Source organism: Macaca thibetana, chromosome 7 (genome assembly GCF_024542745.1).
Source record: "Macaca thibetana thibetana isolate TM-01 chromosome 7, ASM2454274v1, whole genome shotgun sequence".
Classification (NCBI taxonomy): domain Eukaryota; kingdom Metazoa; phylum Chordata; class Mammalia; order Primates; family Cercopithecidae; genus Macaca; species Macaca thibetana.
In genome coordinates, this window is record NC_065584.1 from 60,579,293 (window position 1) to 60,592,026 (window position 12,734).

A 12,734-nucleotide genomic window follows, 5' to 3' on the forward strand; every position below is an offset into this window, starting at 1 on the left:
ATGTATTTATAAATAACTGCTTGTTTCATATATGAAACATTTACACACAGGACTGCAAGTAATACAAGTCTTAGAATATAGATCCACATGGACATTCTATCATAAGGCCAACTAGCCTTTCCTTTACTGCTGATTGAGGAAAGTCATGGAATGGACAGATTACTCAGTATTACCAAGTGCTGCCAATATTTTAGCGTATTATTTTTACCTCCTTGTATCGTTACTGTCTCCAAATCAAAGTCTAGTAGAAGTACTAACATTACAAAAATATATTGTTTCTTGGTGGATATTTAAAATTAAAAAAGAAAATAGTTCATATATGAAAAATGATCTCGAAATTTATATGCTTTAAAATTAAGCCTTGGATAATCAAGAGCTGATTATTAATCAATGGTTTTCTTACTTTGGTTGCTTAGTAACCTTGATTGGTGCTCCATCAATCAATCCACTTATTAAGCACCTCAAAAAAAAAAAAAAACCTTTAAAATATTACATGATGTGGGAGCTACTGAAGAAAACCCTGATGCTTACATCAGGACACTTTAGTTACATATGTAAGTGTACATTTCGTCATGACATATACAGAATAAATTGGACATGCTCTAATTCAGAGACATGGAAGATGAATAAAAATGCAGAAATCAGGAAAGACTAAATACAACATGAAATTTAAATTGGACCTTAAAGAACGTAACAATCATTGGATGTGCGGTCAAACTCATTCCTGAAGAGAAGAAAGGAAGGTTTGGGGTTTTGAATAAGTCAATTATGTTAAGCAGATGAAAAGACCAGCCTCAACTGAATAGAGAGCTTTCCACAGAAGCACTATGGCTTATTAAGGTTTGACAAATAAGATGGAAAACAAGCAGTGGGATTTAGACCTTCTGTTCTGGTAAATGGGAAACTACTGTAGCTATTTAAATAATATAGTGACAGGATTTTTAAGAAAGATTTAATTGAGAAATGGTAAATAATTTTTTTAGATGAAGAAGAGACATTAGTCAATCAGATCTTAGTAATTCATTTAAAAGGGGAAAGACAAGCCAGAAGGACGTGTAACAAGATAATATTATTATATTAACCTATGGCTCAGGCAAGTTCTGCATATTTTCAAACAACCACCACACACAAAAAAATTAGGTGCTGCATACTATATTACTCACCATGTTAACTTCACATTTTTATATACTAAGAATTTTTTCTAGTAAGTATCCAATAGCAACCTTTATTCCTTTAATAAGGAATGAGTTGTAGTTTAGCCATCTTCCATCAAACGGTTTGTTGCCAATCATGATCTCTAAAAGGAAGCAAATATCAGCAGGTCCATTAATAAATGAGGAATGTCTAGCATGTTGGATTTTTTTGGTCACCCTGAACATCTCGCAAACGCACATTATTGTGTTTTAAAAATTGGCAGGCAGTTATAATCATACTGGAAATGGGTCAACATATTAGTTTAAAAGGTATTATTCAGACTTGGAATGGAATTATTTTTAAATTGAATGAAATTCTCAAATTTGCCTTGTATCATTATATGAATATTTTCCAGTGGCCACTGTGTTCTTATAAATTTTGTATTTTAAGGCAATTCTTCCAAATCTCAGTGGTGTGTTCATATCAGCTGTGAGGTATATGGTAATTATAATATTTCAAATATTAATGTATGGAGGTTTTAAAATACATATTACAGTCATGACATTATTCTCGCTTACACTGAATGTACTTTCTTGAATGGAAGAGAAATGAGTGGAGTTACAACAAGCATACTGACAATTTCACTTAACCAGAGGCTTATCTTACTTATCCTATTGTGAGCTATCATTACTGATGTGCCATTGACAGTTGTTGCAAACGCAAATTATTTAGTTCTTTGCTTCTATGTAAAACTACTTTGTGACTTCTCAAAACTTCAAAATCTGAGTATATTCATGTGCATGTCTCATGCTTATGAAGCCAATCTGTAAATGTGCTAGCAAAGAAGAGATGGAGGACTGCTGACACAAACACTGAAACAGCACTCAAGTGTGACAGAATATCTTTCCTTTAAAACTGTGCTCTGAAATAAAGATGTTGCTTACCTTGGAGTCTCAATCAGATCACCAAAGATGAAACTCATCAAGTCTACAGCAATTTTTTAACCCATCTCTTGTTTTGAAGAAACGCACCTGTGTGCACACGCATACATACACACACACACACACAACACAGATTTGGTTCATTTGGATTATTTGCATTGACACATTTACTACTTACTTTAGTTGTACTTTTTTACATTTGTTTATATCTGGTCAGGATGAGAATTATTGAATTCTGTTCTCTAAGGGTAACTTTCATAAACACAGTATCTCTGAAGTTTTATTTATTTATATGTTAAATGTAGACTATACATTCTACTTGAGAACATACATATCTTTTATAAAGTACTTCCCTCCAAAATTCAGGTATAATTGAATTAGTGCCATGCTTATTTTAGGATTCTTGGAAATATGAGTCTGATTGTCTTTCGGAGGAAAATTCTATTTATTACTGAGCTTCTTATGATTCTTATATTGAAAGAAATATAGCTTTTTTTCAATATTTACTATTAAAGTACACTACAGTCATCTATTTTTTTTTTTTTTTTTTTTTTTTTTTTTGAGACGGAGTCTCACTCTGCCGCCCAGGCTGGGGTGCAGTGGCCGGATCTCAGCTCACTGCAAGCTCCGCCTCCCGGGTTTACGTCATTCTCCTGCCTCAGTTTCCCGAGTAGCTGGGACTACAGGCGCCTGCCACCTCGCCCGGCTAGTTTTTTGTAATTTTTAGTAGAGACGGGGTTTCACCGTGTTAGCCAGGATGGTCTGGATCTCCTGACCTCATGATCCGTCTCGGCCTCCCAAAGTGCTGGGATTATAGGCTTGAGCCACCGCGCCCGGCCTACAGTCATCTATTTAAACCAATAATTCCATAAAAAGCACATTCAGATGTCTTTGTTTCAGACAGCATGATATTTTTCCGCATAGTTCAAATGAACTAAACTTCTGCATTCTTTTTAAGCCATTTTCTAAGTAAAGAATAAAGATTAAATTTTCTCAGCTGCCTTCCCAATGAAGAAATGAAAATATTTTCTTTTTCTATATTTGCTTTATTTTACAGTCTGTGATCAGTGGAAAAGTTGACAGAAAAGCAATTTGTTCTAGTCGTTTGTCTATTTATTTACATTTGGAATGAGAAACTTTGGTGTCATATCATGTTTTTCCAGTTTCTCTGATTACATCTCCTACAGTAGCATTTCAGACAAAAAAATATCAAGGGCTGTGTATAGACTGTATGTTAGAGAATGTATCTGCATTTTTTAGGAGTGAATTTTTCTTTTTTCTTGTGTGTGTGTGTGTGTGTGTGTGTGAGAGAGAGCAACATGGCTGTTTATTTCACCTGGGTACAGGCGGGCTGAGTCCGAAAAGAGAGTCAGCAAAGGGAGATAAGGGTGGGGCCGTTTTATAGGATGTGGGTAGGTAAAGGAAAATTACAGTCAAAGGGGGGTTGTTCTCTGGTGGGCAGGAGTGGGGGTCACAAGGTGCTCAGTGGGGGAGCTTTTTGAGCCAGGATGAGCCAGAAAAAGGAATTTCACAAGATATCATCGCTTAAGGCAAGGACCGGCCATTTTCACTTCTTTTGTGGTGGAATGTCATCAGTTAAGGCGAGGCAGGGCATTTGCATTTCTTTTGTGATTCTTCAGTTACTTCAGGCCATCTGGGCATATATACGTGCAAGTCACAGGGGATGCGATGGCTTGGCTTGGGCTCAGAGGCCTGACATTACTGCCTCCTTATATTAATAAGAAAAATAAAACAAAATAGTGTTGAAGTGTTGGGGTGGCGAAAATTTTTGGGGGGTGGTGTGGAGAGAGAATGGGCGATGTTTCTCAGGGCTGCTTCAAGCGGGATTAGGGGCGGTGTGGGAACCTAGAGTGGGAGAGACTAAGCTGAAGGAAGATTTTGTAGTAAGGGGTGATATTGTGGGGTCATTAGAAAAAACATTTGTCGTATTGAATGATTGGTGATGGCCTGGATGCAGTTTTGTATGAATTGAAAAACTAAATGGAAGACACAAGGTAAGAGAAGGAGAAAAAACAGGTATGGAAGGACTAAGAATTGGGAGGACCTAGGACATCTAATTAGAGAGTGCCCAAGGAGGTTCAGCATAGCCTTGCCAGCAAACATTATTTATTTACTTTAAAAGGGAATTTAGAGTGGCGGTTTGGGATAGCCCTAGGAGATATCAGCTGTGATGGCTTGGAGAAACAGTGTAAACTGGCAGTGTACACATGAGCAGGGCATTTATGAGTAGTTGAGAACGGTGAATAGGAGTATGACTAGACAGAAGACAGTAGGGATGAAAGTTTTTTGGGGTGCAGTCTAAGTTGATCTGGTGTCTGGAATGAGACTGGGACCTAATAAAAAGGAGTGTCCACACAGGAGCTCAAATGGGCTGTAACCTGTAGCATTCCGAGGACAGGCCTGAATTCTGAGAAAGGAAAGTGGTAAAAGTATTGTCTAGTCCTTTTTAAGTTGGTGACTGAGCTTGGTGAGGTGTGTTTTTAAAAGACTATTAGTCTGTTCTACCTTTCCTGAAGATTGAGGACGGTAAAGGATATAAAGGTTTCACTGAATTCTAAGAGCCTGAGAAACTGCTTGGGTGATTTGACTATTAAAGGCTGGTCCATTATCAGACTGTATAGAGGCAGGAAGGCCAAACCAAGGAATTATGTCTGAAATGACCGCGGTGGCCTCCTCAGACTCTGTGGGAAAGGCCTCTACCCATCCAGTGAAAGTGTCTACCCAGACTAAGAGATATTTTAGTTTTCTGACTCGGGGCATGTGAGTAAAGTCAATTTGGCAGTCCTGGGCAGGGGCAAATCCTCGAGCTTGATGTGTAGGGAAGGGAGGGGGCCTGCACAATCCCTGAGGGGTAGTAGAATAGCAGATAGAACACTGAGACGTGATCTCCTTGAGGATAGATTTCTAGGATGGAAAGGAAATGAGAGGTTCTAAGAGACGGGCTACTGGCTTGTAACCTACATGGAAGAGGTTCTGAAATGACGACAGAATAGAATGGGCCTGTGAGGATGGAAGGAGATATTTTCCTTGGTCTAAGAACCATTTGCCTTGTGTGGGAAGAGATTGATAGGTGGAAGTTTCAGCGGGGAAGTAGGTGGGAGTGGCCAAAGAGAAGAAGGAAAACTGCCTTGAGGGATAGAAGTTGGAAGCTAGCTGCTTTTTTAGCTAACTTATCAGCATAAGCATTGTCCTGAGTGATGGCATCTGATGCCTTTTGATGGCTACTGTTTTAGCTACATTATCAGCATAAGTGTTGTCTTGAGCGATGGTTGGGGGAAGAAAATAGATTTTGGAAGTTATGAGAACTCTAGAGAGTTGAGCATAGTTTGTGATTTTTAGGGCCTCTAACAGTATTAAAGCAGTGGCAGCCGCTGTGCGCAGATATGAGGGCTAGGCTAAAACAGTAAGGTCATTTGGACAGAAAGGTTACAGGACACGGTCCCGGCTCTTGTATAAGAATTCTGACTGCACTAACCATGTCTAGGAAGGAAAGGTGTTGTTGTTTTGTGAAGGGGTTGGGATTTGGGAGATCAATCGGACACGATCGGCGGGGAGAGCACGTGTGTTTTTATGAAGAATTATGCCGAGGTAGGTAACGGATGGTGAAGAAATTTGAGCTTTGGAGGGGGATACCCAATATCCTTTGGAGAATAAATGCTGAAGGAGCAGAAGTGTGTCTTGTTGAGAAGATTCAAAGGAGGGGCTACAAAGAAGAAGGTCATCAATATATTGAATAAGGTGAGAAGCAGAGAGGTGGAAAGAAAGTAAATCATGGGAAAGAGCTTGACTGAAGTAATGAGGGCTGTCCCTGAAACCTTGTGGCAGCACAGCCCAGGTAAGCTGCTGGGACTGATGGGTGTCAGGGTCAGTCCAGGTGAAAGCAAAGAGAGGCTGGGACTAGGGGTGTAAAGGAATAGTAAAGAAAGTATGTTTGAGATCCAGAACAGAATAATGGGTTGTGGAGGAAGGTATTGAGGATAGGAGAGTATATGGGTTTGGCACTACAGGGTGGATAGGCAAGACAATTTGGTTGATAAGGTGCAGATCTTGAACTAACCTGTAAGCCTTGTCTGGTTTTAGGACAGGCAAAATAGGGGAATTGTAAGGGGAGTTTACAGGCTTTAAAAGGCCATGCTGTAGTAGGCAAGTGATAACAGGCTTTAATCCTTTTAAAGCATGTGGCAGGATGGGATATTGGCGTTGAGTGGGGTAAGGGTGATTAGGTTTTAATGAGATGGTAAGGGGTGCATGATCAGTCGCCAAGGAGGGAGTAGAGGAGGAGTGAATTTTTCTAGCAAGTACATTGCATAAGTGTGGATCTTACATGGTATAGACATTTCAAATATTTATGCTAAATTTGATATGTTTTCATTATGAGACAATTTTTTTAAAAAAATAATTTGATTTAAGACCTAAAAACCAAATGATAAAATTAAATTTCATGTCTTCAAATTGCCTCTTTCCTCTGTGTTATTTTAAAATAATTCATAACTTATCTATTCAAATATTTAAATGAAAGAAAAAAGAAAACTGGAAGAATCTTTTCTTGACTTCTTTAACTTTTTCACACACCCACACATCTCCAGATCTGCATCAGAAATATATTCTAACAATGTATTTTGCATAAGATTATGCTACTTGTATGAGCTACTAATTGTAGAATTACTATATTTCATTATTATTTATCACATTTCTTCCAAAATACACGATTCATATCGATTATGTTTATCTCTATTATCTATTATTTGATAGCTTTTTATTTTCCTATGTTCCTACCATCTTCTGCTCTGCCTTTCTTTCTTTCTCAATTATTTCACAACTTTCTTATCTGTGCCAAGCAGGAAAGCAAGACCCTAGACTTTAGAGACAGCTTAAGGCTCTGTGCCTTTAAGGAGCTGCCTAGTCAGGGATATAAACATAGAAGAAAATACAGGACAAAGTCACAAGGACAAGTTAAATGGGTAAAACATACAATGTAGTATGTAGTCAGGAAGAATAAGTAACCAGGTCAGCCTGGGGTTACAAAAGGAATAAGATTTGAACTGAGTTTCAACACATGGGGCAGACAGAGGGTGCTAGAAGACAGCAAGAGCCAGACGCTCTGACCATGGAAAAGAACTCCTCGTTCAAGGGCTCAGAGGTGAACTAGTCGGTGAAACTTCAGTAAAGGAGTGTTAACAGGAGTTAGTGATTTTAGAAAAGCATTTCTCAGTCTATGTTTTCAGAGTATCATTTCCAGAGTGAAACATTTGTGTTACTAAAATGTGAAGTTTTCATTGAATAAGTTTTGGGAAATAGATTGAATTAACATTTTTAAATTTTCTGGGCTTCTTGGGCCCTGTAATATGTTAATATGTACTATATATATTGTTTAAACAGTAAAAAAAAAAGAGGGAAATAAAGAAAATAAAATTTATCAGTAATCCCACACTCAGAGAGAACCACTCTTAGTGTTTTGGTATAGTTCTTTCTAGGATTTCTTTTCCTCTAGACTTTTCCCTATGTAAGTCTCCTCTTCCCTGAATTGGTGCCCAATTACCTTGCTACTTAATGTACATATTCTGTGTAAAATTTTGTACTCTATTTCTGTATGTGAGAGATGGTGTGCTAGATGATAACAATATAAAGACAGAGCATGTATGTACAGCCTACCCTTCAAGAAGCTTCCTGTTAACACTCATTGAAATTTTTTTTAAAAAAAATTTATTGTATATATTTGAGGATTGCAACATATTATGGGATACATATGGATAGTAAAATGGTTACTATAGTGAAGTAAGTTAACATATTCATCATCTCGCATAGTTACTTCTGTGTGTGTGTGTGTGTGTGTGAGCCAAGAGCAGCTAATACCTAGTTATTTAATATATAAAAATTAGATATAACTGTTTATACTGCACAGTGACATGTTTTACACACTGAATAGTAGTGGTTATAGCTATTTATACTACTTGCTAACATGCTTTTCCCACTTAATATAAATGCCTTATCAATATATAGGTCTATTGCATCATCATTTAAAAAGACTGTGTCATATTCTATTTTTCAACTATTTTATGATTTAACAACTCCGTTAAGCTGTTTTCAGGTTGTTTTTTAAACTAAACCAGTGTTGTGACAAGCACTCTCATCTAGGATTGTAGTCTTCATAGTGACATGAACAAAACTGTTTATGATGATAAAGCTTAGACAGGGCAGCAGGAAGCCTGGAAGATGAGGCTAGTGACAGAGAGACCACTTAGGATGCTGTCACAAGAGGATAAAATGATGACTTCTACTGAGAAAACTGCCTATGGCCATGAAAAGAAACAGGCAGATATGAGACATAGTTTCAAATAAAGAAACAACAAGATTTGATGGCTGTTTTGAAGTGGTGAACAAGAGGAAATGGTGAAACATAATATTGTATGGTTTTCAATTAACAGATGGAATCTGTTGAAATTAAGTATTAACCAAGTCAAGAAATAAAATAGTGTTTAGGTTTGAAAGACTTTTGGAATATAAAGACAGGCTGCAATTATGAGCCATTGGAATAAAGTTATAATTTGTTATTATCAACACAGAGAGAAATCTATGAGAACAAATGAGATCTCTCAACAGAAAAAATTATAGGAACAATTAAGAGAGTTGAGTAATTCTAAGGGATAGAAAATTTAGTGGGGACAGAGAGATAGAGAAGCATATAACAGCTTTGAGAATTATAGTTTTTTGGCCAGGAGAGTTGTAGGGAAAGGTTAACCCTGACTTCTAGATTTAAAATTTATTTATTTATTTATTTTTGAGATGGAGTTTCCCTCTGTCACACAGGCTGGAGTGCAGTGGTGCGATCTTGGTTCACTGCAGCCTCCACCTCCCGAGTTCAAACGATTCTCCTGCCTGAGCCCCTGAGCCTCCAGAGTAGCTGGGACTCCAGGTGCACACTGCCATAACCGGCTAATTTTTTTTTTTTTTTTTTTGTATTTTTAGTAGAGACGGGGTTTACCGTGTTGGCCAAGATGGTCTTGATCTCCTGACAGTGTGATCTCCTGCGGCCCTCCTCGGCCGCCCAAAGTACTGGAATTATAGGCGTGAGCCACAACATCTGGCCTAGGAAGAGATAGATATTAAATAATATTTTAGCTAGATTTTGCTATTTTGTAAAACCTGGGCTAATTTATCTAAAAATCAATTTTTGTGTTATTGAGATTAAAATTGAGGTTTATATTTCTGTAACTTTAATTCGGCAGGGAGGAAAGTTTATCTAAATACATGAAAAACATAAACAAATTTTAAAAGGGATATTTGAACTATTTAGCATGATAACATTTTTAAAAATTATAGCTAGTCAAGAATCTATTGTGATTTGAATGGTCTAATGTAATAAGTTGTTTAAATATCCATTTTATTAAGTTAGGAAGTAAGCACTATCTTTTGACACCACTTCTCTTTTTAACTTTTTACTATTCATGTAATCAGAACATCATTAACGTTGAGGCTAATAAAGTACAAATTCTTAGTTTCAAAAATGGTAAGGTCAAGCACAGTGGTTCACGCCTGTAATCCTAGCACTTTGGGAGACTGAGGAAGGTGATCACCTAAGATCAGGAGTTTGAGACCAGCCTGGTCAACATGGTGAAACCCTGTCTCTACTAAACATACGAAAAAATTAGCTGGGTGTGGTGGTGCACACCTGTAATCCCAGCTACTCAGGAGGCTGAGGCAGAACAATCACTTGAACCTGGGACATGGAGGTTGCACTGAGTGGAGATTGCGCCACTGCACCCCAGCCTGGAAAACAGAGCAAGACTATCTCAAAACAACCACCACCACCAAAGGTAAAATTAATACAGACAGTGTTTTTGGTTGGCCAAGATCATGTAGCTTGTTTTTGGAACAGATATGGATTGTATATTTCAAGTAATAACACTCTTTAAAGTTATACATTTTTTCATTTATTTTTCACAGATTTATCTAAATTTGGATATTTATTTTAGGGTTGGTATATCTTATAAGCAGTTTTGACATATGAAAAATATTCAGATACAGATAATTGATCAACGTAGTTATTTAAGAAATATAGACGTTGGCCTTATCCACTGTGATAGCAGTAATAAATGACTAAATAAATAAGATGATAAAAGATAGATAAGATAATTTGCAAAATACTTACTGTATATTCCCTCACATTCATCTTGAGTCTTTCATATTTGAAACAGTGACCAAACGACAGGCAGGGATTTTGTCCAATTTGTCACGAGCATGAAGAGAGGAGTCTATTGCGAACACTCAAAAGTTATTAATTCCAGATACCATTGTTTATTGAGCCTGCTTCAGTATTCATATTTATACATTAGCTACCTACTATAAATTAGTTTTTGTTTGTATTCTGTTCAAATTGAAGTATTTATTGTCTCTTATTCTCAATGTTCTTAATTGTTTATTTTAATATTAAATATCTGGTCCTTAATATTATCAAGGGGGTTTAAATGAAAACATAAAATACTTAATTGCGCCTGTCACATAGTAGGGGGATAATAAATGTTAAATGCTGAGGTTATTCTGCACCCTTTCTCATGGAGGGTGAGTAAGTATCATAGTTCCATTCCAGTCCCATTGTTACAGTATGCTGCTTAGATTTTAATTACATCATTCACTTTGAAAAGAACAAATACTTTGCCAAAATTATTTAATTGTTTCTATATACCAGAACAAATTATTTAGCCATTTGGGTTTATAAAATGAAGCCATTTTAAACATGTATTTTGTTAATGTCAATTTCTAGGATGTATATATCTACTTCAAAACGATGGTGGTTAATATTTCATATTGTTTAAATTCTAAGATGTTATGCATTATGTAATTTGTTTTTTAAACAATAAGTAAGTGAAGGAATTAAATTAAAAAGTGAATTGAAGATATTTGAATAGGAAGATAGTTGTCATATCACTTTGAACTTGAATTTATTTGTCTCTATAATAAGGGCAACAACATTTCAAAATTAGTTGAAAAATAATTTTAAACGTAACTATGTTTGGTTTTGTACCTGGACACTGGGGCATAATCAAACTAAAAGGAAGAATAAAACCTTTCACTTTTCATTCATGTGCAGTACTACTTCCAAAGGGAACAGATAACATTTATCAGAAGGATAGAATTATTCATGTTTCTGGTTATTTGTATTTATAGCATTCTATTTAGCTTGCCCTTTTTTGATAGATGTTCTACTGCACAAATGCATTTGAAATCATATACAATTATAAAAGAAATAAGAATCTTCCAGTGGAACTAGTGATAATGTTTGTAAGAAAGATCATTGTATAGTACTTCCCTCATATCACTTAATGCTTTTCACTGAATTCTAACCTAAATATATTTCAGCACAATAAAGTAAGTTACAGTAAAATCAATCTAACTTTTCATAAATATCTGCTGTAAATCAGAAACTAGCTTTACTTGAGAAAAATTATAATTCTTATATTCATTGAAATATATTTTGAAGATTTAATTAAAATTAACTTTGTAGAAATATTGGCAACATTATGGCAAACTATTTACAATGACATCAAAATATTATGAAGTGAAATAATAAGAAATTCAAATATCACAAAAAATTAAAAGTCCAAAAATGGAGAATAGAATGGATTGTCAAATTGCTTGATTTTACTCCCACTAGGGAAAAAAAACAAATCTTAAATCTTAGCAATTTGGCAAGTTTTAAACCAGTCAAATCTTATGATTTTAGATCAGAGGTTTCTCTTTTTCCCTTTCTGACTACTTGCACTTACTGTGACTGCTAAGTCTACACAGCTGAATGCTACTCTCCTATGAAATGCAAATGTTAAAGCCCCAGTTAATGACTAATTATTACAGGTCATTGAGAAGATTATTTTTATGTTGACCATTCATTTTTCAATTGAATGCCTTATTTATTTTGCTAATGTTTGAAGTCCTCATTTTAAAATATACAGTGAAAACAATCAAGAATGATTTTAAGTGAGAGTATATTCCATTTATTCCCAAGGTTTTTGAGCATCCGAATTGTCACATTTCTTCCACCAGCAGAAATTGTTTCCTTATGATTTTCTGTATCTGAATATGCTTTACCAGTTTATACTAACCTTGAAAAATTTTCTTTTTCCCATTTCAAGTTCCACCCAATCTGACTGTTCCACAGGAAAAATCACCATTGGTCACCAGAGAAGGAGACACAATAGAACTGCAATGTCAAGTAACTGGCAAACCTAAACCAATCATCCTTTGGTCTAGAGCGGATAAAGAAGTTGCAATGCCTGATGGATCAATGCAAATGGAGAGTTATGATGGAACACTGAGGATTGTGAATGTGTCTAGGGAAATGTCAGGAATGTACAGATGTCAGACCAGCCAATACAATGGATTTAACGTGAAACCAAGGGAAGCCTTGGTGCAGCTCATCGTTCAGTGTAAGTAAATTCCCTTTTATGCATTTCCATGTGGGGACAAGGGAAGAATTGTTACCATTATTCTACTAGTAATATGAGGTGATTTTTGTAATGGGATTGAATGAACTATTTCTACATTAATGATACCCAATTTAAACTGTAATCTACCCTAAATCTGCTTTTTGCATGAGTTTATACACACTAATAGTGTTTTTTTTTTTTTGTGTGTGTGTGTGTG

At 36.0% G+C, this 12,734-nt stretch overlaps 1 protein-coding gene across 2 annotated transcripts in view; it reads left to right on the plus strand.

The window, feature by feature from the left end:
* The window catches only part of MDGA2 (MAM domain containing glycosylphosphatidylinositol anchor 2), an 830,171-nt gene that overhangs the window by 621,718 nt on the left and 195,719 nt on the right, over positions 1–12,734 (plus strand). For both annotated transcript variants that reach the window (XR_007727541.1, XM_050798601.1), the window contains exon 8: positions 12,224–12,517. Coding sequence is in view for 1 of the 2 variants with exons in the window: in XM_050798601.1 (XP_050654558.1) it covers positions 12,224–12,517 (294 nt within the window). In the remaining variant the exon portion in view is untranslated. The remainder of the gene's footprint in view (positions 1–12,223; positions 12,518–12,734) is intronic.